This window comes from Pogoniulus pusillus, chromosome 5 (assembly GCF_015220805.1).
Source record: "Pogoniulus pusillus isolate bPogPus1 chromosome 5, bPogPus1.pri, whole genome shotgun sequence".
Taxonomy (NCBI): Eukaryota; Metazoa; Chordata; class Aves; order Piciformes; family Lybiidae; genus Pogoniulus; species Pogoniulus pusillus.
Window position 1 is genome coordinate 1,729,499 of NC_087268.1, and position 27,042 is coordinate 1,756,540.

General features: G+C 42.8%; 1 protein-coding gene across 1 annotated transcript; it reads right to left on the bottom strand.

The window, feature by feature from the left end:
• Positions 1 to 4,191: 4,191 nt before the first annotated feature.
• MXRA5 (matrix remodeling associated 5) lies at positions 4,192 to 22,205 on the bottom strand. The gene is made up of 7 exons (XM_064143021.1): positions 21,589 to 22,205; positions 19,147 to 19,350; positions 16,745 to 16,874; positions 16,038 to 16,428; positions 9,480 to 14,402; positions 7,927 to 8,827; positions 4,192 to 6,910 (listed from the first exon to the last, which is right to left on the bottom strand). Exons 1-7 carry the CDS (start codon positions 21,786 to 21,788, stop codon positions 4,999 to 5,001), a joined length of 8,661 nt encoding a protein of 2,886 aa, XP_063999091.1. The 5' UTR covers positions 21,789 to 22,205; the 3' UTR covers positions 4,192 to 4,998.
• Positions 22,206 to 27,042: the final 4,837 nt, after the last annotated feature.

Sequence of the window (27,042 nt, forward strand, 5' to 3'; positions counted from 1 at the left end):
TGGTATAGTTACTTGCCAAGTTTATCCTACAGCTGAGGGACATGAGCAGCACAAGATGAGTCTGAAGGCCACATGGTATACGCAGCACAGCACTGCATGGGCCAGCACCAACTCAGCTTAGCCATGATATAGGTCACTGACTATTCCATCTGCAGTGATCTTCTGTTCAGCATCACTACATACAGCAATAATATGAAAATCTCATTATATTAAGAGGTTTTTTCCCCCCAGTTACTCATAGGACAGAGTCAGTTTATGCATTATGACAAGTTTAACAGTTTACTGCTGTTGAAAAAGGTGCCCCTGTGTTGACTCATTTCATTCCACACCACTGTGTATTTGCTTTCTCACTCCTGGGCCTTTCACTAGTTGTCTTGATGAGACAGTTCAGCTCACTAACCAAGCAGAAAATGATACACCTCACACCCTCTACAACCCCCTGATTGTTTTTTATAGCAAATTAATGAGTTGAACTGGCTAAGGAGACTAAGAAAAATGCTGTTGTAAGGAATCTAAGAAAATTTACTGATGGACTCAAAAGAGAGCAATTATTTCCATTATGTCACTTCATCCAGTCCTTGCAAATTGATTTTGAACTGGCAATGTTTTGCTTAAAATGGCATCGTGTTGTTAACTTGTACAACTCTGATTCCTTCACTGATCCTTTGCTGTATGTGTATTTGGTTTCTTCCTTCTGGATATAATTCTTGTATTTGTACTGAATGAATAATGATATTATTTTTAATATCATTTCACTAACTTAGAAAAATCACCCTGAAGTGCAATTCAGGCCTGTGTGGTTTAATCTGTTCTGCTTTCATGTTATTCACATTGAAAATATCTTCTCTATATCTGATAGTCACTGATGAACATTTGGAAAGATACTAGACCCAAGATGGGTTTAGTTGGTTTGTCCTCCTAATTGACAACAAATCCACCACCAGTTCCTTTAAAATGCTTTAAAAACATCAGTTCTCCTACTACATGACAGATAAATTACATCTCTTTAGTTTGGGCATGAGTACATCCCATGTGACTATGGAGAAAATATGCTGAATTAAGATCTATCATGCCTGTTCTTTACAATCATACAATCAACCAGGGTGGAAGAGACCTCCAAGATCATCCAGCCCAACCTAGCACCCAGCCCTAGCCAGTCAACTAGACCATGGCACTAAGTGCCTCAGCCAGGCTTTGCTTGAATACCTCCAGGGACAGCAACTCCACCACCTCCCTGGGCAGCCCATTCCAATGCCAATCACTCTCTCTGACAACAACTTCCTCCTAACATCCAGCCTATACTTTCTTTCCATGTTCTGGGCTAATTACTTTTGTGAGAAGGCAACTAGTTAGCTATTATATTGTTTTGTTGTGGAAACTTCAGAGCATCTGCTTCTTCCCATTGTGTTATTCTGCAGATGCTATTAGATTGACTGTTTAGTAATGAATTAAGCAAAGTACCTCTCTTGATACCAGGATTTGGCTGCTTTACGTTTCCTTAACTACACTTTCAGCGTTTTTTCAGTCTTCTTGTACCTCAACAGGACTTCATGAACTTTTGAAGGTAATAACTAACACATGTAGTGAACTGGATAATGTTTTACAAAATTTATCAGATCTTGATGACATGAAATTTCCCTGGTTTTTGTTTTCTGGCTTATCTTCCTGACTTCATTGTTGTTATTAGTTGTTTTAGGGATAGGGTCACAGCGAATCTCTTTTAGTGAACATCAGAGGAAAAAACATCTGTGCAACTCCAATCATTTTCAATCTGAGCAGTTGTAATAAGACAGGTAGTTACTGTTCTTCTCCAAAATAGGAGTCAAACAAGTATTTTATTTTTTTAACCTCATTTTCAAAGGAAAAAAAAATGCTTTCCATGGAAACTATTCACCATCTGTGATGAATCAAGTCAACACTGTGAAATCTCAAAGCATGATCAAGGAAGGTTCTCCTCCCTTTCTACTCCGACCTGGTGACACCACATCTTGAGTATTGTGTGCAGTTCTGGCCTCCCCAGTTCAAGATAGATGGGGATATACTAGGGAAAGTCCAGTGGAGGGCAATGAGGATTTTCAAGGGACTGGAATCTCTGTCTTTGGAGTAAAGTCTGAAAGACATGGGGCTGTTTAGTCTGGAAAAGAAAAGGCTGAGAGGAGATATTGTTAATGTTTACAATATCTGAAGAGTGGGTATAAAGAAGGTGCAAGCTTCTTTTCAGTGGTGTCCTGTGATAGGACAAGGGGCACTGGATACAAACTGGAACAGAGGAAGTACCACCTCAACATGAGGAAAAACTTCTTTACGGTAAGGGTCACAGAGCAATGTAACAGGCCACCCAGGGAGGCTGTGCAGTCTCCTTCTCTAGAGACTTTCAAAGACCCATTTGGATGTGTGCCTGCGTGACTTGCCCCAGGTGATCCTGCATGGCAGGTCTGGGTTGGACTCAGTGATCTCCTGAGGTCCTTTCCAACCCTGATCATTCTGTGATTCTGTGGTTCATGTCCCAGTAGCTTTCAGAATCAGAAAAGGAAGAAGCTTCATTGCATTTGAATGCACAGCACTGGTGTGAAAAACGAGGACAAGAAAAAAAAGAATGGAATCTTGTGCCTTTGGAGTAATGCACATTTGTCATCCATTCATTTAATGCAACTTGCAGAAGATTATTTGGAAATAAGGGAAGAGGTTATGATTCAAATTCTGTGTTCTACAATAACCTGCATTTGATGGGTAATTCAGCATGAGTGACATGTAGAGTCAACCCTTAGAACACAAGTCCTGGGCCAGACTTGGCTTCCCTATGAGCTTCTTTGTTTTTACAAAAGATGGCTATCCTGAACACCCCACATCTCAGCAAATAAAGCATAAGGCAGACAGGACAGGCAGCCAAACACTGCTTGAGTGTAAAAAACTTAGGATATTTGTTAAGCTGTAGTTACATTTATTTTGGAAGAGAAGTATATTTTATAGGCCTTATATTGGGAGTGTGTTTTCATGAAAGGAGTAAAGGCAAACATCATGGAAATCACATTAAAAATATGCTAAGTCCAATTTGGAGGGAATTTTTCAAGCGTGCAAGTCTTGCCTTCAATTAAGAAAAGATCCTGAGCCAAATCTTTCATTTCTTGTGCCTCCAAAACTTCTACTGGCAGCAGTGGAAATTCTGGACTGATGAATAAAACATTATCAGATGCTTTGTTTAATCCCAACAGATCAAATGTTTGATTCTGGATTTGATTTTCTTCCAGTAACACAAAAAAATAATGGAAATACATAGAAGTCATTTAGTATCCAAGAATATCTAAATATACTCAGTGTTAACTGAAGACCTGACAGACAAACGAATAAAAGTGCCTGACTCCTACTCCAATGCTAAAATGCTGACCAGACTCTTTTAAAAGTTGTATTTTTTCACCATTTTCCAAGAAATACTATAATAATTTAAAAAAAAAAAGGGCTAAAATCAAGTAAAGGAACTAAAGACATACCTAATTTATGACATGCTCAAGGAGAATATGCAGATTAGGAAAAAAACCCACATCTACTCTAATTAAAAATCTTGTTTCCTTCATGAATTGCTAACAGAAGCACTTACACCTCTGCCAGATATTTAGAATCAGAGAATCAGAGAATCAAGCAGGTTGGAAGAGAGCTCCAAGATCATCCAGTCCAACCTAGCACCCAGCCCTAGACAGTCAACCAGACCATGGCACTAAGTGCCTCAGCCAGGCTTTGCTTCAACACCTCCAGGGACGGTGACTCCACCACCTCCCTGGGCAGCCCATTCCAATGCCAATCACTCTCTCTGCCAACAGCTTCCTCCTAACATCCAGCCTAGACCTGCCCTGGCACAACTTGAGACTGTGTCCTCTTGTTCTGTTGCTGGTTGTCTGGCAGAAGAGACCAACCCCCACCTGGCTACAGCCTCCCTTCAGGTAGTTGTAGACAGTACAATATGTATGTACAATATCCAATAAGTCATTCCTGATTACATGAGAAGTATTGAAATCATTAATGTATCCTGAAATATACATAACACTGTGTTGAGGAAATCACACTTAGAAGGACAAAGAGTATGCATAACACTACATAACTTCAGATTTTTGAGTGAACTTCATACTCCCACTGCCCACATTTCCCTGTTCTCTCAAAAGCAAAATGAAAACCACAGTGAATACATTTCTTCTGGAAAATATTTTTTATTATAAAATGTACAGTATATTGACCTTAATTTTATAAAACACTGCAATGTATCAGAGTCTTGTAAAGACCAATAATTTATCAAATGAGACCAAATGAATCCTTATTTCTAGTCTCATAGTCTGACTTAAAAATATATATATATATATATAAAATATATCATAAATGATTTGACCGTAGCGTCCCTAGTGGGTGGAAGAGGTTTGTACATGTGTTAAGGTAACTAAGGTCTGCAGGTATTTTTATTGAAACAGATCACTCTCATTTGCTAAGTTAGTCTTTGATTTTGAGGAGCTGATGGAATAATGGACAGGAAGGTTAGTAATCATATTCTCTAAGGCTAGATTACGCAAAAGCGCTGCAGGCTATAAAGAAAATTGCCTTTTACTGAAGCACTTTTATCACTGCAGCTCATTTATTAACGTTTAATACTTCTTTGGTGCTTTTAAGGTGCTCGTTATAACAAGGAATAGCTTTGCACTATCGACAAGAATAGAGTACTTCAGGTCTCAGATGCTATTACCTAGCATGAAAGAACACACTACACTGTCTTAACAATTTAAAGACCTTTCCCAACATGATAGTCTCCTCGGTTTCAGTATGTTTCCTGCCTCCTTTATAGCAGGGACTTACTACCACACGGCATACAAAAGCAATGCACTTTGCATGAAAATAGGCTTAATTCCTTCTTTTCTACCCTCAGTCTTCCTGGCTTGGTTGCAAAAGGCACTTTCCTCATTGCACTCACTTGGCAGTAACTTGAACACTAGTAGCCAGCCAAAGGCATTTGTCTGAGTGTTAGAATATGTGTATGTAGGTTGTTTTCGAATCACTGCCTAGTATATTTTTAGCAGTGCATTTATAGAAGCCGGCATCCCGCTGAGAAGACTGCTGGATGACTAATGACCCTTGAGGGTGGAGGAATTTGTTTCCATACAGACGAGATTGAGCTCCTGTTGTCAGATGTGATTTATCAGGAAGCTCCCATGTTATTTCTGCTTTAGGAATCCCAATGGCCATGCAGTTCAGCTTTACTGAATTTCCAGGCCTGGCATAAATAACAGGTGCTGGCTCGCTGGTGATTCGAGGAGGATAGGCTATCACAATGACAGGCACATTCATAACAGAAGTGCCATACTCTGTGGACACCTTGCACAGGTAAGTGCCCCTGTCAAATACAGAAGCCTCACGCACTGTCAGTGAGCCATTCTCCATCAGGGAAAAGCGACCCAGAGCTTGTGGGGCATCCATAACCATTCCGTTGGGCAGTGTCCAGGAGATCTGTGCCCGCTGGTTTGGCTGGGTGATGCAATGGAGCTGCAGAGTTTCTCCATTGATGATGCTCACTAGGTTGTTATACTGGTTGCTAATTTCTGGCCTGAGTCCCACCTTCAGGAAGACTACTCGTTCCACATAACCTCCTGGGTTTCTAGCTGTACAGCGGTAAGTCCCAGCATCTCCAGCAGAGAGGTTGCTGATGTGTAAGATTCCATCCCTCTTATGGTAAAATCTGTGCAGGCGGTTGCCACTCAGCACTTCAGTGCCATTGGGAAGAATCCAGCTTGTGCTGGGTTTGGGGTTCCCCTGGACTGAGCAGTTCAGATTGATGCTGTGCCCAGCAATGGCAGTGATCCTTTCATTAACAGGGTCTCTGAAGGAGGGTTTCTCCACGTGGTCAGTAACAAAGAGCTGCACAATCAGCCTTGCTTCCCCTCCTTCATTCCGTCCGATGCATATGAGCTGCACTGCGTCTGTCTGCCTCACCCCTCTGATGTCCAATGTGCCATTGCGATGCACAGTGATTCTGTTCCCGTAGTAGGGAGCTGGCAGGATTACTCCTTCTGGAAAAGCCCATAAGACCCGTGGAGCAGGGATGCCTTCAGCTTTGCAGTCAATAAGTTTCTGGCTGTCCCTGATGGCTGTCTCTCTCACAGACGTCACTGCACTAAGATGACCATTGATTCTGGGAGGCTGAACGTTAACATGGATCCAGATAGTTTTCCTATCTTCTCCAGCATTGTTCCGCGCTACGCAAGTATAGTTGCCACTGTCAGATCTCTGGGCCTTTTGGATGAGGAGGGTGCCATCCCTATATACCTGGTACTTATCAGACAGGGCAGGAATGGGTCTGTTGGCTGGGGAGAACCAGGTGACTTTGGGAGTGGGTTCTCCTTTGGCTTCACATGCTACTGTGATAACATCACCATAGGGTACATTAATAATGGCATATGTTTTATTCTTGATAGTTGCAGGCTCAGCCACTACCTTGACCCGCACTTTCATCTCATCCTTCCCAATCTGGTTCTCAGCATAACATGTGTAGTCCCCTTCCTCTCTCAGTCCAACATCATTGAAATACAAGGTTCCATTATTGAAGACCACATATCGCTTTGTCCGACTGCCGCTGTCATCTGACTGCATGAAGGTATTGATCATGCTGCCATCTGGGAGACCCCAGGAGATCTCAGGATTTGGAAGACCTGTAGCTACACAGTCAACTTTCAGGTCCCCTCCATACATGACCTTGTGGTTATTATCATTCTTGTGTTCTATTTTTGCTGGTTTCATCATCACATTCACTTTGAGGACCACATAGTCATCCCCGATCTTATTGCGGGCCACACACAAATAGTCTCCTGCATCTTTGTCTGTAACTGAATGGACAACCAAAGTCCCATTGCTGAACACTTTGATTCTAGTCTCCAAGCTACTGCAAGGAAAGAAAAAAAAATAGAAGAACATGAGCTACAAAATCACATTTTAAGTAATAAATATTGAGTGAAAACTGGAGTGGAAAATATCCCCACTCAATAACACTGAATAGAAAAGGAGTATTGCTATTGTTAGATAATTAGATGGTCTGAAATGATCAAGATACTCACCACCAAAAAGCAAATGGAAAAAAATAATCCAAGCATTTCTTTTCCATTCAATGACTTTAACAGTTGCTTTTGACCATCAATCAACCATTAAAGACCAAATAATAGTATTTTTTACTCTGTTGCCTGCATAATACAGTATTCTGCAACATTAAAATATGGGACTTCTGAATTATATACTCTACACAAACCTACATTGAAACTATGGAATCTGGCACTTGGGTGCCCAGCTAAAATCAAGGTGAGCAACTCCCTTTGGCATCAACTATAATATTCTAAGCCTTTAAAGTAATCACAAAGAAGTACAATATTGCTAAGCTGTGAAATATGAGGAAAAAAGTGTTTGACTGTGCTAAAAAGCCATTTTTCCTTCCCATTTTCCTATGTAATTGGTAACTTGTGGTCCAAACTAATTTCACCAGTAGCCCCAGCTTTCTCCTCAAAGATCTCCTGTGTCTGAAAATCAGTCCACATACAGATCATGATTGAAAAGAAAAAAGAAAACAACAAAAAAACCCCCCACAAGTATTTTGTTGCTGCCACTACCAGGCATAAAATGAATGTTGAGATTTGTGCTACCTACAGGCTACCTGAATATATTTTTACCAGTATAAAAAAGATGACTAAGTTCAGCTATTAAGACAGCTGTTGACAGCTGTGCATTTTAATTCCAGTACATTTCTCATCTGTCTGCAGTAGTCAAAGCATGAATAATGACTAATTTATAGAGCAGCAACTGTCTTTTCAGCAAAGTCTTAAGACAGTTACTGCCCATTTAGAGTACTGATATCTTATTTGATATCTGGAAAACTGTAATTTAGATGCGACACCTCAAATAGCAATTTACCTGTGTAAGGAATCAATCATCCTTTTGGAAGGCAATCTCCATAATATCCGAGGCCAGGGGTCACCAGAAGCACTGCAGTCCAAATGCAGGGTGCTGCCATAAGTTACATCTGTCCTCTGAGGAGAGGTCCCGGTGATCTTAGCATTAGATGCATACTTCTTCACGTGAAGTTGTACTGTTCTCCTGGCAGCTCCCACCATGTTAGCAGCAATGCACTCGTAGGTCCCGCTGTCCTTGGGGGAGATGTTGCGAATATAAAGAGTTCCATTGGGAAAAACAAACAGGTTCCCATTGACAAACTGGGAAGGTCGGACTTGTGTGCCATCAAAGACCACCCAGCGGATGCTGGGAGGGGGTGCTGCTTTGGCAGTGCAGTGGATATTAACACTGCTACCGAGGGGCAAGGAAATGTTCTCTTGCTTGTCCTGCTGGATGATGGGGGGTAAGGCAGCAATGTGCAGCCTCACTGTGATACTGTCAGCTCCTGCAGCATTGCTTGCAATGCATTTGTAAACTCCTCGGTCTGAAAAAGTAGCTTGCTTGATGGACAAGGTCCGATTTTCATGAAGCATTATCCTGCTTTCTGTGGTGGTGACTGTCTGTAAAATCTTCCTGTCTGGGAAAATCCATGAAATATGTGGGCTTGGAGTCCCACTGGCCTGACATTCCATTGCTATGGTCTCTCCAAAATAGACTGTGACATCTCGATAGCGGGAAAGCAAAATTTTGGGCTGGTGGGCTACAACCGTGAGCACAATGATCATTTTATCTACGCCGTGCTGGTTCTGAGCTGTGCACAAATACTGTCCACGATCCTGGAGCTGTGTATTTCGGATAAGGAGAGTACCATTTTTCCAGACTTCAAACCTTTGTAACCTGGTGTTGGCTGTCATGAGAGCTCCTGGGAAAGTGAAAGGAAAGAAATAAAGGCAAAGTCAAAGGATTTAAGATAAACATCACTGCACTGAAAAAAAAAGTCTTATGTAAGACTTTACATTTACTTAACACCAACTACAATTTTAGATGGATCACATGATATCTTCTGACACTCCACTGCACAAGTTAGTCTTTTGTTTCTATTGCAGAACTAACCACACTAGTTTGCAAGCAGGTACAGTGTAGGAACTTTTAAGTGCTTTATGCTTTAGGATTCTTTTCAAATCTTAATGGAACTTCTCTTTTCCATTTGCTTGTGGGAATGACAGACACATGAATATTTAAGGCATCAATGTCAACAAATCCATATTGTCATCATAAATCCTAACTGCTGTGATTAATCAGAGCTGGGTGCTATTGTTTCTTAAAAATAATCTCATTAAACACTAAAGGTTTTCTTTTACCACAAAAAAAAAACAAACCCTGCAATATTGTTTTTATCTGTAATGATTAGTTGCAATTAGTCACTTTTTGTCTATAACAATTAAATGAGACATAAAATTACTTTTCAGTGCTTTGGATTACTCATGCAATCATGTTGCATGTTTACACAATAAGCCAAGTATTTGTACCTTTAAAAAAGAAAAGTATGGAAACCACATTTTTCTATGTCTTACCTGTAGAGACTTTTGTCCAAGTAATAAAGGGCTTGGGCTCCCCTACTGCATCGCAAGGGATAGAAGCATCTGTTTCAGCAAGGATGGATATACTCTGAGGCCCTTTCGTGATAATTTTAGGTCTTTCTCCATGAATCCTGAAATTAGTGGAAGACTGATATACAGTTGAATTGTGTGGAAGAAGAACTCCCACATAAGGCACAGATGGAAATTTTTGATGATGCTGATGATGCACATTTTTAACTGGACGAACTGTAGTGGATAGCTGAGGTTCTGTGTGCTGAGGGAGAATGGCTGAAGGGGTAATTCTCAAAATTGCTGGTGATGGAAATGTGGTGGTTGTGGCATGTGGAATTGGAGGCACTGGAATAGCTGTAACTTCCTGCACTGTAATGCTAGTAGGGGAAACCTGGACAGCCTTCTTCTTATTTATGTCTTTTGGAACTGGCTGACTAGGGACCACTGGTTTAGGATGCGTATTTAAGTGAGAGAATATCCTTGTTCTGTTGAAAAGAAAAGGCATTCTGGAACTAGAATAATAGGGGATCCATGGACTTGGTAGTCTGCCTACCACGCTTCTGTTAACTGGAACATAGTTATTGCCTGAAAATCTTGAATTAATATTGTATCTATTCTGCCCCTGATTACTGAACTTGCTCGCAGTGATTGGATTTGTCTTGTGAAATGGAGAGGCTTGTGTTGGGGCAGCTGTTTCTCCCTGAGAGGCAAAAGACTTTTTGTCCTGGAGGGTATGTGCTGCATATGCTGTTATCTCTGGCTTGTTGGTGTAGTGAAGAGGCTGGTGCGTTACAAAATAGCGAAAGGAACCTTGTGTTACAACATATGGAGGTTTCACTGTGCCCCTTACTGGTGCATGCTTTGGAGGTGTAACAGGTAGCCTTTGGTTTAGACTTGGTATCACCCCAGCAGGTGGATGCAGAATGTTTGGATTCATCAATAAACTGTTGTTTGACATGCTATTATATAGCTCTTTGATTTGTTCCTCTTCTGACTGTATGCCTATTTTGTTTTGGCTAGGAGTATGGTGCACATTCCACCTTGAGCTCACCACCATTTTGTCCCTATCTGTTTCAATTTGTTTTCCTTCTGGGAGCCTTTCTTGATTGAAGGTATTACTTTCTTCAGTGGTATAAACTAGTGAAGGATGTGAAATGGAAGGTGGAAGAGTAACAAGTTTTATAAGAGGAATAAAGGCACTGGGTGTAGGCGGAGGCTTTTCAGTTGTTTGCAATGTGAGATTATGATTAAATACTTTTGACATAGCTTCCTTGTTTTCCAAGGAAGATGGCTTTGCCTCAGTCTGAAAAGCAACAGATTTCTTTGTTTCTCTAAGTGGAAAAGTTTGAGTCTCTGTCCTTCTGGAAAAGGATGAAGTAACTGTCTCATGCTGCTGAGCTGGCTCGTTTATTCCTGGTGTTTCAAGAGAAATACCTGCATCAGTTATGGTGGGATATATCAATTGGAATGTTTTAGCAGCTGTTGCATTAACCAAAGCTTCTGAGTCAAACAGGACAGGCTCTTGAGATTCTGGTTTTGCAGATAGTATCAAGCTGTTTAGATACTTAGGAGAAATTGTTGTGCTTGGCTGTTCTGTCTTATTATCCCCTGTTTTAGAATCTGCTTTAATGCCCTTCTTCTCAGCTCCATTGTCTAACGAGGTGTATGCTGGCACTTCAATTAGCTCTGGTTTCTGAGGTGCACTTGATTCTTTCCTGGAAACTGTGTCATGTACAACATGAGATGATAAAATTGTGATACGTTCAGTCACTGGAAGTGCCAAGGTGTCAGAAGCAGTAGGGAGTGTAGTATGTTTTTCTTGAGGTGGAGAAGCAGTAGGCCTAAAGAAGGAGTTTGTGACCACCTCTTTGACTTTGGTAATCTCCTCTAAGACATCTGGATCAGTAACTAATGAAGGAATGAATGCCACATGCTCCTCTTCCTTAGTTTGTATTTTGACATTGCTTAGAAGATCAGGGCTTGCATGAGTTGCAGAAGGAATTCTGGTCACAGCTTCAACTTCAGGTGTCTTTGGAACAACAGGCACTGCCTCCGTGGTTAAAACAACGCGGTGGAGAGGCTTTGTTTTTTGTCGAGTTCTGTTTGGCCTCAATCTCCTTCTCCCATAAGGCCTTTTCCTAGCATGTTGAGTAACAGATGGAGGCACTGTCTTTCCATAGGGAACTGTTGTTATGGCCACGGTGGTCAACCTATTGCTAGCAGAAGCAGATTTTATCCCTTCTGTTGTTTTATGAAGAGCATTAGTACTATGCAAAACAAATGTGGGATCTGGTTTTGGTGTAGCCAAGTTTTGGTGTGCTCCCTGAAAACTCTCTGCATAGTGGCTGGACACGCTTTCTTGAGTTACTGTATTCCTGTAGGTCTCAGGTTCTTTCCTGCTCTGAACTCTACTGGATGTGACAGCTGGAAAACTGGTACTTAAGTCTGCAGTTTTTGTCTGATCTGTAGATACTTCTTTGTGCTGCTGTATCAAGTCACTGCTTTTTTCTGTAACAAATACAGAAATGGATGAAGAAACAGTAGTAGTGTCTGCAGAATCTGTTGGGATGATTTCATCTAACTGAGAAGGTGTTGAAGTTATGGTGTCAACACTTGCTTGGTCCACTTCATTTAACTTCACACTTGTCTCCAAGACACTATCTGCAGTCTGATACTCAGCTAGGAGAGTAGCATCAAGTGGTAGTTCTGTAAAAGCAGAATTCTCTTCTGATGTGGAAGATACACTCCTATCTGTATTTTCCACTGTGAATGAGCTGCTCTGAATATTAGGGAAGTTTGTCACAATTTGCCTAGTTAGAGATTCTTCAGTGAGAGGGTAGATATTTTCACTGATAAGTGAATCATTAGTCCTGACATCAAGATGCTTCTGGCCTCGGGGTTGCACAGTTGCAGAGACAGGAGCCAAATGAGGACCTGATACAGTGATTTCTAAAGGGAAAATACTTGCAGGTGTTTCTAGAGCCCTGTGGTCAGAGAAGGGCTGACTTTGTGACCTTGTCAATATGGACTGGACTGAAAACGCTTTAGTGCTGTGGGAAACAGTGACTGAGAAGGGCTCATCTTCACCCACAGGTGATGCATCAGCAGAGGAACCTACCACACCAGCTGTCACTCCTGAAGGGGAAGGGCTGGCTATCGGATGAGGGACTGGAGTACTCTGCAAGCCTGCTGGCAGTGCAGTTGTTAAAGAAATGGCTGTGGCTGCTGTTCTAGGAGTATTCTTCCCACGGACCTTTGCCAAAATGTCAGCCCAATGCTGGGGATTAATCTGCTTGCTTGCCACATTAATTCTTCTTCGAGATTCAAATACTCTTCGGCCTTCTGCAACATTGCTGTCTTGGTTTCTATTGGTACTCTTCCAGATTTTCATTTTTCTCCTGCCTTTCTTTCCTTTTTTACTCTGAACCTCTGTCACGTGGTCACTTTTTTGTTTAAAGGCTATTTCCCGGTCTTTCAGGTGGTGCTTTCTCCGTGGGATCTCCTCCACTGCTTCTGCCCCTGATCCCTCTACCTCATCTATGGTATGTCCTCTCTTTTTTGACAGACTTTTTGAGCCTGGGCGTTTTTTTAGTTTTACCCTTTTAAATGACCTGTCAGACACCATTTTATTTACTGTAACCCTTACAACAAACTGATCTGACCCCCACTGATTGACAGCCACACATCTGTAGTGGCCACTATCACTGATGTGGCTTTTTGGAATAAGCAAAGTACCATTGTCCAACATATATCCCTTTGAAGAGTTTGATAAATCATTAAGTACCTGATTGTTTGGAAGAATCCAGCTCAGCTGTGGCTCTGGGATGGCAACTGCATTGCATGGCAGAACTATTGGATCTCCAACGTTTTTTTCAACTCTTGCTATATCTGAATCCGTTACCTGAACAGCTGGAGGCTGCACCACAAGTCTGAAAGGCATTATGTTGACATCATCTCTCACTTGTGCAATGCAGTGGTACAGACCACCATCAGCATAACTCACTGACTTGATTATTAGCTGGCCACTGCTAAGAATGGAAAATCGACTGTTTTTCTCATTAAATGGCACCTGCAGTTTAGTTCCATCTGGGAAGAGCCACTGAATGGAAGGGCTCTCCGAAGCTTTCACATTGCAGCTGAGCTGACATTCTGACCCTTCCACCACACTCTGTGCTGTCCTTGTGCTCTGGTTTTGCTCTATCATTATCCAGCTTCTCTGCTGCCCAGTGTCTTTGGTATGAATTGTCTGAGAAAACACAGTAGAAAAAGATAGCACCACTTTTTTCCCTGTACTTTGACGCCTGTTTAATTGGATATTTATGACAGGTTGCATCACCCAGGAAGGCTCAGCCAGTATTTGAGCTTTTACACCTGTGTAGTAAAGAGCATCATGATCTAAGCCTTGCCTGTACTGATAGCTTATTTTGGGCTCTTTGCTGAGCATGATTTCCCTCTCTAATTTGACCGGTACTTCACTGTAATAAGCTATAAGCTTCCATAGTTTTTCATAGTTTTCCCGATTCATTGGACACTCAAAATCCAGTGAAACTGTAGCATTTATATCCATCTCCTGAGCCTGGATTTGATTCCATTGAATTTTGGTAGAGCCTGTTGGTTTTTTGATTTCACAGTTGAGGTGAACTACATTGCCATGCTCATCAGTCATATTCAGAGTAATGTTCCATGGCGAGGACTGAAGCTCTTCCAGAAGGACTTCATAACTTTCACCATCATCTTCATTTTGAGTGCTGCTATTCTGCCTCAGTGAAGAGTGAATGACAGGTTTCCCACAGGAAATATCTTTTAAGTTTTGAATATCTTCTTTCTGCAGATGTTTTGGGCTGTTGCACTTAGCACAGAGCTGTCCTCCTTCATAAGCTTTATCCTTTTTGCATTTTAAAACACCTGCAACAAGAACAAAAAAGAGTAAAATTAACAAAGAAAAGGAAAACAAATAATAGGTAAGCTGAAGCTCTGTTCTGAAGTTAGAGAACTCTCAAAACTGTGAAATGGACAGCATGAAGAACTTATTATGGCACAGGACACATGAGCCAAGGCTTTTAAAATGGTACTAATGGTACCTCTATGTTTTGATAGTTGAATGAGCAGCTGATTCTCAAAATGGCCATAGTTTCCTTTGACTGGTCTCCATTTGGACATTAACTGCAACTGAGTGCAGCCACAGAGCCAATACCTTATCCATGGAGTGGTCCACCCATGAAGTCCATGCTTTTCCAATTTGGTGACCAGGATGTCATGTGGAACAGTGTCAAACACATTACACCAGCCCAGGTAGATAATATCATTTGCTCTTCCCTGTCACTGACACTGAACTCCATCAAAGAAAGCCATCAATTTCATCAGGCATGATTTGCCCTTGGTGAAGCCATGTTGATTACACCAATCACCTCATCTTTGTTTTCTATATGTCTTAGCAAAGCCTTCAGGAGAATCTGCTCCATGATCTTGCCAGGCATGGAGGTGAGGCTGACTGGCATATAGTTTCCACAGCCTTCCTTTTTTCCCTTTTTTTGGAGATGGGGGTTATGTTTCCTCTTTTCCAGTTATTAGGGACTTCACCAGAGTGAAGCCTGCTTTCTTGAAATTCAGAGTAGTGATCTTGCTCCACACCCTCTTTGATGCTTTGAGGATCTTAAACTCTATCATTTCATGGTTGCCTTAGCCAAGGCTGCCCCTCTGTCCTACTGCAGTAAGCACTTACCTAACTGAGATGGTGACCTGAGATGCCCAAATCAAAAACTAGTATTCATAGAACTACTCATCTAGTGCATTCCTGATACAGAAGCATTATCAACCTGTTTTTCCCTCTTTTTTTGTTTCTAGTATTTTGCTTCTGCATGTGATGAGAAATGATACTTCTCTCACATATAAGCCTGGACAAAGAAAGACCAGTTGTTCCAGGGAAAAAAAATATTGCAGCACTGTAGAGGTGTTCTCTGGAAAATTCTTAAAATCTATTTGCTCCATCATAAAAGGAAGCTGTGGCTAATAAAATAACATAAAGACATAAAGGATGCATATTGTACAACAGCTTTAACTGCAGCAAAGTTAAAGGACTTGCCTAGGAATTCTTGCCTGGTTTCCATTCACTCTTTAGCCAAACAAGTTCAAACCCAACATCTGCACTGCCCATGAAAGCATACAGTTACTAGCTTTGTTGGACAAGGACAACTGACGGCCCTTAGTCAGAGGTGTACTGCTGCACAAAGGAGCACGCTAACAGGTTGTACCTATCTCCTCCTTCCAATTATAAATGTCAGGATTAATTTTCCCATCTGAATGAAATGTCTAATTCCTTTGTTGCTGAATATAGATTTACAACTAGTGACACACAACAGATTCCTCTTTACGCTGTTTTTTAAATACATGCATTTATTGAGAGGTAATAGAGCATAATAGTGCAGGCAGACATCATATGAGTAATAAATAGTCAGGAAATAACAAAACTGTCCATATGCAGAACAAGAAAAAATAATCTAGCATTACGACTTGAAGAAGCATTAGTATTTTTTCTCTTACCTCCAGAAACTTCATTCCATTCAAGAAGCCACTTTAAACTGCAGTCACAGGCCCATGGATTGCCATGAAGGTAAAGATTTTCCAGCAGTGGCATGCCTTGAAACATCCCTGCAGGCAAGGTCCTAAGAACATTTTCAGATAGGTAGAGATGTCTAACTGTTGACAGTCTGAAATAATCAAGGACCATAAATGTTGAAAAGGTGTTGGGGTGAAGCTGTTGGAGTAAATTCCCTTCCAAGTGGACCAGTCTCAGAGAAGTTAATCCATTAAAAGCATTTGGGTGAATAAACTCAATTCTGTTGTGGTCCATGTGCAGTCTCATTAAGCTTGAAAGTCCTTGGAGAGTCTGGCCAGTTATGACTTTCAGTTTATTGTAACTGATTTTGAAAACCTTAAAAAAAAAAAAGAAGTAGATTAATTGATTATATATATATATATATATATATATATATAAGTCCAAACAGAATAGCAAGGGAGCAGAAGTCCTCCTCTAATATTCAAATATCCTTTACATCAATGCAGAATGATATGATGGTCAAAGAGAGAGAGGCCAAATGAATATTAGCACAAAAAAGGCATGGTTGATAGGTCTCCAATATATCTGGGGTGTAAATGGTATCTTAATCCTAAGAAAGGCACTAAAAAACCACTTATTTTTGTCTTCTCTTACCCATGGAAGTTAGAATTTAAGGAGACCTGAGAATTACCTGAAGAGCTATGAGATCTCTCAAAGCACCATTAGGTATATTCTGAATGTCATTTCCATGTATCATAAGCAATTCCAGTTTTGTAAGTCCAGCAAAGGAGTTTTCATATATAGACTGTATACTGTTAAACCTGGGGGAAAAAAATCACACATGCAGTTATATTTTAAGCACTGACTGTCATGGACAGCAAATGTAACACTAGTAAAAACTAATTTTCAGGAAAAATTGGAGGGATCTTAATGCATTGTCAAAGGGCCAGAAATATTTTTACAAGGCCAAGTACACTAAGCACATGTTTACATTAAGATTCCTTTTAACTCAGTCTGTGGCACTTCAGCAATAATTTAAGAGTAAGAGTAATAAATAGGCATTTAAATTCTAGTTGGTTTTCAATAGTATGTCTTTCCATGCAGCTTGGTTTATAGATGGTAATAAATGGATGGCCTGCAGCCAACCAATGATGCTATGGAGCCTGGCAAACTAGACAGGCAGCAGCTCTGCCAAAACAGCATTTAATAACAAATGAATAAAGATTTGGTGAGAAGATATTAAAAAATGAGCATCTCCCAAACAGTATGAGAAGCAGGAAATCACATCTTGCTTCACTTACTGTTACAATATGTAATTGGCTACATCAACTAATTACATAAGATCTAGGAACTGACTTTCTAATTATATCATTTGAGCCTAGAAACTCCTTTCAGAGACAGAATACAGAATATCTACTTTTTGAAAAGAAATCAAATTCACTTTGGACAAATAAGTCAGGTTTTATTTGCCAATATGTAAGGCCTTGGCAGCCTAGCTCTACATTTGGATTTTCCATATGTAGACAGAAAAATAAATTCATGAGCTAACCTGGGCATGAAGTCTTTAAATTAATCATAAAGTTTTAATGACCTTTCCTACTTTTTTATTTTTCCACCTTCTAGAAAGGAAGGAAAGAGATGTCAAGAAATTAAAGTACTTTGAATATGGAGGAAATAGTTTTAGATCCTCACCATGTTATCTATCTGAAGATTCTAAATTTGCCACAGATGTAGACTGTTTTAATATTTTTAGTCCAACTGTAGCAGTCATCCTATGAAAATTCCTGTCTTCAATATTAGCCCTTCTACAAAAAAATATGAATATCTCAAAATATTTTTTTCTAAATTATTTCCAGTTACAAAAATAGAATCATAGAATCAACCAGGTTGGAAGAGACCTCCAAGATCATCCAGTCCAACCTAGCACCCAGTCCTGTACAATCAACTAGACTGTGGCACTACAAATGATAACTACCTCCTAAAAATTCAGCACCTTAAAATAGAAATATGGTGAAAAGACTTTTCCAAAATGAAAGACATGCAACAACAGGTACAAGACTGTTTCTTCTGGGAGTGGCTACAACTCAGAAAATGGCATTTGTAGTCATAAAATGCAAAGATAGGGAAAGACTTTTATGCTATTAGCATCAAATAACATACTCTTGTTTTCTAAAAAAGCAGCCTAAACACCTAAATAACTTAGAAGCAAACATCTTGTTTTCGAAAGCAACTGAGGTGTACAATTTGCCCTAGAATGTGATGTATGGAGGAGAGTTGATTTTGAATGTGTGATTTTGAACAGGTGGTTTGGAACATGGGGAGAGAGTGGGATATTTTCAGCTCAAAAATGGCATGAAAATACGTAATGCTGTAGCACAGATTTACTATGTACAAGGGCATTTTAGACTAAAATGAGGCTTACTGTGGATAAAGTGCTGGTGGACAGAAATTGTAGCAACAGAGAAGCACAAAAAGAGAAAAAAGGAAAAAGTTCCTTACTGTCAGTCACTGCATGACCATTTGCATTTTACAGGCCTTGAGGTGGTCAGAGTGAATTCATATTAGGTAGTGAGGCAACTCTGTCATCAGGTAGGAGTGTGACCCTTGCACTACACCATACTGCATAATGACCCTATGAAACACTGATGTGAGATGCAACCTACTGACTGTCGCTGCTTTCTTTTCTCACAATCTGTCAGTTAGATGGGAGTTGGCAATAGCCTGGCACAATGCGAGCTGGAGCCTAACCAATCTCTCCCCAGCACACCGATGTCTGCTTCCAGGTCTTTGAAAAAACAACTCCACAGAGAATGGAACAGCTTAGTTTTACTGTATTGCTTTAAGATAGGCTGTATCTCATTGTTCTCCAGAATGCTACCTGGCTATATTATGGAACTTTACTCCTGCTGTATTTTCCTACATCAAGTATAACATGCACCACTTAGCAGACATCCCATAGTAGGTTTAATTCAACATCTCTCTTTTTATACACTGTAACAGAGTACATGACCTATTTGCCAAGACCTTACACCACAACACAAATGCTTATTTGAAAACAATAGGTCACCGTTTACTACCAAGAGCCATACAAACCCGAAATTGATTCTTTCCACATGTTTGGGGATTCTCCCAGGCACGGCGGCCAAGGACCGGAAGGTGCAGTGGACCTCGGTGGGCAGGTAGCAGGCGCACGGCTGAGGGCAAGCCTGGGCGACTGGCAGCAGCCCCAGGGTCAGCACCACGGAGAGCGCTGCCGCCCCGGCCCACATCTTGTCGCCTCCTCTCTCCTCGCTCCTCCTGGGCCGCCCGGGCAAAACGGGAAGGGAGGGAGAGGGAGAGAGAGAAGAAAAGGTGGTTTGAAAAGCCCTTTTTAAAAGCTTTATATTCCTAGCGGTGCTCTGCAGCGTCCCAAAAGGTCTGTAGACAACCAAGGCAAATCCAGTAAGAAAGGTTGTTTTTTTCTCCTGGGTCATTTGCTACTTCAAAGCTAACTTTCCCCACATAATTCACTTCTACTCTTCTACCAAATACCTAGTCTACTAAAGTCAGGCTGTCTCCTTAAGGTAATAATTTTTGTACATCTGATCTGTACGCCAAAGGTACTACTCATCTCACCTAAAAAATCAGAAAACTTCAAGTCTAGTTCAAGCAAATTGTCATGGCTCCCTCTACAGACAGTGAAAGAAAAAAAAAGCTACCCATATTCACTTGAAGAAGAACATCAGTTATCTACTTGATGCATGACCTAGAAATAGCACAGACCAGCCTCACTAGCTCCTTCTTTAGGTATCTCACGTAGCCCAGCTGCCTACATTTTAGAGAGGCTACGAACTTCCAGGAGGGTAAAATGTGGCTGACCTAATCCCATTCATAATACAAAATGGGATATTGTGGCACTGGGAGAAAAAGTGAGTGAAAGAAATAATTCGTTTGCCACAGATCTGAAATCTGCCATCCTTTGCCGGGTATCACTACTTTGCGATGTCAGACGTCCTCTTACATTGCAATCTTAACCAAAGAGGTGCTATGGATTATCAGAATTTATTTAGAAGCATAATCACTGAGCTCAGAATAAGTATAAGCAATAAAGTTTATAATCGTGACATGTCTACTGACACGGAACTTAAGATTTTTAGAACTGTGTGTCTAAATCTGGACGGCTAGACCCATAGACAGACATTTAAAGATGCAGCGTGAGAACAGAAAATAAAATACAGCTGTTACTGACCTTGAGCACTAACCCCTTCTGAAAGCAAAATAATGGATGTAGATGTCTAATTACAGTTTAAGCAATGTATTTTTGAGTTTGAAATAGCCCTATTGCTATCTCTGTGATCACAAGAATTTGAAAGCTTCTCAGGTTAAATCCACGGAGGAATGCAGGCTACTATTAGTAACTGCAACTTAGTATTCCTGCTTCTGTACAACTGTGACAACAATGGAAAGGCATTCAATTCTACCAGCTGTTAATAGTTCTATTATTTATTACTCTTAGCATAAAAGATCTCCTAGCAACATGACACACATTTTTCTTCTAAGACCATCATGTGCAAACCATTATAGTTCAAAGGAAATGCTCACTGGGACGAAGAGGTTTCCAAAATATCTGTGGTCAAGTTAATGAGACGTTTACCGTTCTTTACAAGACAAATAGCTTTTCATTTGCTTAAGAATATTCAGGTGCTGTTTTCCTTAATGTTGTCTTTAATGAAAACCCCCTTCAGAAAACACCCGGCTCATTTCAACCCCTTCTGGGAGGGGGCACTGCATTTCCTTACAGGAGTTGCTTGCCGATGTTAAGAGAAAACCGCAATGATTTGTGAAGGGATGGGGAAAAGAAGGCTGAAGTTATTTATCTATGATTTGCCTCTGTAAGAAACACAGATGGCTAAACACAGGACCACCAAAAACCCAGAACGATCTTTCTTCCAGAGGCGTGTCTGGAGACAACTCCGGGGGCCTGGGTGATTGCCAGACCAGCTCCCACTGAACCGCCCCGCCACTCGGGGGCGCCCTCCACTCCCTCTTCACACCGCCCGTCTTTTGTCGTCTCCGACCGCCGGCCGACGCACAGGGGAACAGCCAATGGGCAAGGGCAGCACGCAGAGGGGTGGGGCGTGGGGCAGGGCGAGTTCTCCGCACTCCCCGCACGTCGCCCCGCGGCGATCGCGCCTGCGGTACGGAGTGGTTGCCGTGGGGAAGCCGTGGAGGCTCCGCGCTGCGAGGCCCCTTCCGCCGAGCACGGCTATGCTCCGCACGCGGTTGTGGTGGAGGGGCTGGGGGAGAATCGAGAGTACTTCCCACTCGCGTCTCTTTTTATCGTACCGGAAAGCAGATGCATCCCGTTAAGGAAGGGGATCTCCGTCGGGCCAAGCAACGGGGCTCAGGGTGGGCGCCGGCGCACGGCGGTGCGGTCCGTAGGTCGTGGGCTAGGCAGTCCTGCCGTTCCCCTCCTCCTGCGCGGCAGCCCTCAGCCCAAACTGCCCTCCACCCAACTTGACACCGGCAGCCGCAACCGGCCGTGCGCGGGCTTACCTGCAGCCGGGCGCGGCAGTCTTAGCGGGCTCTGCCCGCCGCTCCCATGCTCCCAGCCGGCTGCGGGCGAGCGGCGGTTCAGGGCTGCGTGGCGAGCGGGCGGCGGCTACCTGGCTCCGGGCCTCTCCTGCGGCACCAGCTCTCTGAGACTCATCGCAGCCCGTAGCGGGCCGCCTCGACGCCGCTTTAGGATGCCTCATCGTCCGTCATCCTGCGGGATCCGCCGCCCCGCTTGGGTCCCTCTACTAAGCATAGGAGACACGGGGCGGCCAAGCAGGACACCGCCTGTAGTGGTTTTTTTTTCGTGACTTAGTTTATCCGAGCGCTCGCCACACGTTCCCGGGGAAACTGCCTCAATCCCGGCGGGAGCCGAGCGTGTCGCTCCGGGCGTTGACTGATCTCCGTGGGCGAGCGGACGGGCGGGCGATGTCGGCGGCTCTCCGCCGCTTGTCGGGCTTCCCGGACGCGCAGCTCCCGCGGTGGTAGCCTCCCGCTGCCCGCCGCGACATGGGGACGAGAGGCGCGGGGTGCCCGTGTGTCACGCTCCTCCGCTTCGCCCGCTCCCCGCGCCGGGCGCTGTGCAGGGGAGGGCGCGGCGGAGCAGCTCCTCTTGCGGGGTGGGCGGCACCTCCACAGGGGGGGCTGCGGGCGGGCCTGAGCGGGGGGCGGGAGGAAATGGGCTCCGGAGCCAGCGGGGAGAAGGGGGCCCGGGAGAGCTGCGGCCGCAGTGGGAGAGCGGAGGTGGAGCTCACGCTGGGGTCCGGGACCTGGAACTCTCGGAAAGTTTGTTGCTGGGACCTGGGCGCATTTAGCCCTCCGGAAACGCTCAGCTGTGCAGCCACTCACGTTGTGCTCTCACCCATGCACGTACAGAATCCGGCATGTAACTCCGAGTCTGGGGCAACGAGTCTAGGGTTTCAGCAAAAGAAAGGCAAGAGCCTGGCCGAGCGAGTCCAGAGGAGAGCTACAAAACGCGGGGCTGGAGAACTTCCCCTGTAAAGAAAGGGTGAGAGAGTTGGAGCTGTTCAGTCTGAGGAAAAGAGTGGGACCTCAGAGCCATTTTTGTACCTAAAGGGAGCTTATAAGACTTTTTGCAAGGGCATGTAATGACAGGATGAGGGGTAACGGTTTTAAACCGAGAGAGAGTGGATTAGAGAAACTTAGAGATACATGGAAGACATTTTTTACAGTGAGAGTGATAAAACACGGGAACAGGTTGCCCAGAAAGGTGGCAGAAGCCCCATCCCGGGAAGCATCCAAGGTCAGGTTGGACAGGGCTCTGACCAATCTGATTTAATTGAAAATGTTCCTATTCATGTTGAGGTGTTGGACTAGATAACCTTTAAAAGTCTCTTCCAACCCAAAACGTTTTATGATTCTGTGATTTCATATTCTTCTCTTGTGCATGTGGCTGTCGAATCACAACACAAAGAACCAGCCTTGTTCCTTAGTACGTTCTGGCACAATGCTGCTGCAGAGGCTATAGGCTGTATCCAGCCTGTATCTGAGAACTTCACCCGTGTTGTTTTTGAGGGCAGTCACTCAAATTAATGTGTGTAACAGAAAAAAATCTCCAAGATGAAGTAGAGAGGCAACAACAGGGAAAAGGCAGCAACCAGTAACAAAAATTAACCATACTCAATGTAGAGTTAGTCATGAATTGACCTTTATTTTAAAAATCCATCAGAGAATCAAATTTCAACTTAGAATAATTAAATCATTAACATCCTTCTCCTCGGTTTCTGACCTGTATTAGCAATTTTTTCAGTACACAAAAGTGTAGTTCTCATCCAGTGAAAAATGCATCACTGAGATGTACTGCAGAGAACCACACACTACCACCTGCTTAGTTTCACCGTGTGGTTTTTGGATACACACAATTTCTGTTCTCCAGGCAGCTGATACGGTTGTTACAGTCGTCTGTTCTAGAAAAACAAACCAGCTTAATCTCTCAAGACAAGAGTTGCAGAAATCACTAGATGCATCTTAAGCCATAAGAATTCCTCTGAATTTTGGCATGGTGCTTTCAAGTTTGATCTCCCAAGGTAAATAAATGCAGTGAATGCCATTATGGTATAGACTTTTAAGCTGTGGTAAGTTTATCAACACCAAATTAATGGAATCATAACTGGAGTTAATGAATTAGTTTGGGCTCTGAAACCTGTAGAGGTGTTATTGTCAGAAAATTAATGTGGGGAGAAACCTCCTTGGCTACTAGCAATAAGCTGTCTGGACAAATTCATGTCTTCCAAGTGCACTAATAAAGATTCACTTTCAGAAAAAAAGCTTATATCTGCTTTTGGCTGCTGAATTTCTTTTGCATCATGGTTTAGCTCCGGCAGACAAGTCATAGAATCATAGAATCATAGAATCAACCAGGTTGGAAGAGACCTCCAAGATCATCCAGTCCAACCTAGCACCCAGCCCTAACCAATCAGCACCACCCAGCCACATGCCCCCTCCACTCCCCACCCTACCCCATGTAGTGGGAAAGCTGGAAGAGTGAAAGTGAGAGAACTTGTGAGCTGAGCCAAAGACAGCTGAATGGGTAAAGCAAAAGCTTGTACAAAAGCAAAGCAAATGAGAGAATTAATCCACCATTTCCCATCAGAACATGTGTCCAGCCAGCTCCAGGAATGTGGGCCCCATCACATGTGACAGTTACTTGGGAAGACAAACGGCATCCTTTGTCCCTCAGATTTATATGCTGAGCACGATGTCATGTGGTATGGGACATGCCTTTGGGTGGTTGAAGCTGACTGTCCCATCTGCACCTCCTCCCAATGTCTTGTGCACCCCTAGCTTACTCACTGATGAAGTGGTGAGAGAAGCAGAAAAGCTGAGGCACCTGGGGCTTTTTGGTCTGGTGAAGAGAAGACTTAGAAGGGATCTAATAAGTGTTTATAAATATATGAGGGCTGGGTGTCAGGAGGGAGGGGACAGGCTATTCTCTGCTGTGTCCTGTGATAGGACAAGGGGCAATGGATGTAAACTACAGCACCTCAATGTGAGGAAGAACTTCTTTACTGTAAGGGTCACAGAGCACTGGACCAGGTTCCTCAGAGAGGCTGTGGAGTCTCCTTCTCTGGAGACTTTCAAGACCTGCCTGGATGTGTTCCTGTGTGACCTGAATTGGCTTATGGTCCTGCTCTGGCAGGGGAGTTGGACTAGATCTCCAGAGGTCCCTTCCAAACACTATAATCCTGTGATCCTGTAATCTTTCTTATGTTCACTGTTCTTCACTAACTGTGAAAAGCTTTGACTTTGCTCAGATCAACAATTTGTGAGGGAAACTTCCACCATTGCCCACCTGAATGCACTCCAGTGTGATCTGGCATAGGTGATCCTGCTCTGGAAAGGGGGTTTGACCTCTTTTGAGGTCCCTTCCATGCCCTAACATTATGTGATTCTGTGATTATGAGCCTTGTGGTTAGTTAGTTCACAGCCTCAGAAGTTACCTTCTCTTGGTAAGAGCCAATGTCAAAGCAGGATTTTGGCAATCTATTGTAGCACCACTTCTCTCTGAAGAATGAAGTTTTGGGTTTCCTGGGAACCAATTATCTTGCCCAAGTTCCCTTGTCTAAATATTTTTGAAAGATTGGGTCAAGGAGTCCAAATAAAGGACTTAAAAAAGCAGGTTATGCAAAAGCAGTTTGTGGGCAGTGCATCTACACTGTAAAGCAATGGTGGCCTGCAGACATCAGGTCTGAATACCTGGAGTGAGGGTGGATTGGAATGCATGAGGTTCTTGGGATTTCAAAGAATAATGGCTTGGTTAAACAGGAAGGAATTCTGTATTTATATGTTAACAAAGTCACCAACTACATTTGCAATAGCTGGGGACACACAGGGAAATGCAGTAGTATTAACATTTTACAGATTTGAGTATAACCAAATGATGAGCATTCACCTAAGTCGTAGTCTCAGAAATCTTATCAGTCAAGTCTTGTGTTTTACAAGGGAGTGTAGAGTTAAAAACCCATAACCAGAAATGGGAGCACAGGAGCTGATAACTGGAAATGAGCAAAACTTATCTGAGCACCATAGTAGATTAAGACTGTGGATAACAGACAGTCATAAAGAAATTTTCTTTTCTTATAGGCTGGTATGGAGCAGTACAGCTAAGTGAACAACCAAACCCAAAGAGGGTAGTGTAGAAGGCTTTTGATTTGAGTTGAGAGGTAAATGCTGAGAGCTCCCATCGTTACTGATTTATACTGTTTTAAAGGAGTGGTTGAGAGTGTTGAAATGAAGAGATGGTGTCTGTACATCTCTGTGGTTTTGTGTACACTGGAAGGTGTGTGTCTCTTTCTGACTGTGACCCCACCCTGTGGTTCACTGCCTGACCTTTATTTTCTGAACCTCCCAGGACAGAGCCCGTTTCTAATTTCTCTTTGAAGCTGCAGTACCACTATGTTGCTGCCCTCAGCAAGTTCTCTTCTTTATACTCTCCTTCAGACAACTTATCTCCTCCTTGCCTTTAGGCCTTCCTGTTTGGGGTTGTTTTTCCGTCACTTGGTTACTCTTCTTGCCTGAGCATCTGCTTCCTGGCATGTCAAAGTGTACTGCTCTACCCCACAGTCCTTGCTTAAAGAATAGCTGCATGTGGCAGTAAATTGTCAGTCTTCTCCCCTCTTACCTCTGTTCGGTGCTACCCTTTTCACAGTCATAGTCTAGGCTTCTCTCTTGGCTTCCCTTGACAAGCAGCCTCACAGAGGGAGGGCTGACAGCATTAAGCTTCTGTTTATTAAACAAAACAGACTTTATGAAGCTATAGGTGAATTCTTTTATTTGTTGTGGGCCAACAAAGAGAGGAACAGACCACCACAATCCCACTGATGAATGCACCTGATAGGTAGGTTGACTTTCCTAGCTATTTTCTAAGATGAAGGATGGAGCCCCAAAGGCTGAAATCCAGTGAGTGGTACACATGTGAAAAACAGAGGCTTTAAAATGTCTTCTGTTGGAGCTAGTAATAAATTAACTCTTGCTTTTACCACTTGGCAGAGAACTGGGAATAAATTGCTGCAGATGAATTGGGACATTGTTTAACTTCCAGCAGAAAAATCAGGAGTTCTAGAAAAGTTGATGGACTGCATTCAACATTGTAATGCAGAAAAACAAACTGTTAGCTTACAGAAATGATAGCCCTGAGCTGTCGTGACTTGTTCCCTCTGTGTCTTCAGGCGCTGAGTATTTGTACTGGGAGAGCATGCTGCCTCCAGTGCCAGTGCCAGTGTCAGTGCTTCCTTTCTTTGCTTTTGACATTTCATGTCTTTGTGCTGTAGTGCCTGACAAGTTATGTCACAAACTAATTGCAGTAAATGCTGATTAAGAAGTGAAGAAAAAGGAGGGTCAGCAGTGTGGGAGGGAAAGCAGTGACAGGCCAAGACTCACTGAGGTATGCAGAAAGCCTGGGAGACAAGCAAAGGCAGGGACTTTGCAGCAGTCTGT

Excerpts from the sequence above, each read along its gene's own strand:
- MXRA5 (XM_064143021.1), bottom strand. The coding sequence starts at position 21,788 with ATGAGGCATCCTAAAGCGGCGTCGAGGCGGCCCGCTACGGGCTGCGAT. Across the intron at positions 8,828-9,479 it reads TTGGACAAAAGTCTCTACAG|GAGCTCTCATGACAGCCAAC; the intron begins GTAAGACATAGA and ends TCACTTTCCCAG. Across the intron at positions 6,911-7,926 it reads ATGATTGATTCCTTACACAG|TAGCTTGGAGACTAGAATCA; the intron begins GTAAATTGCTAT and ends CTTTCCTTGCAG.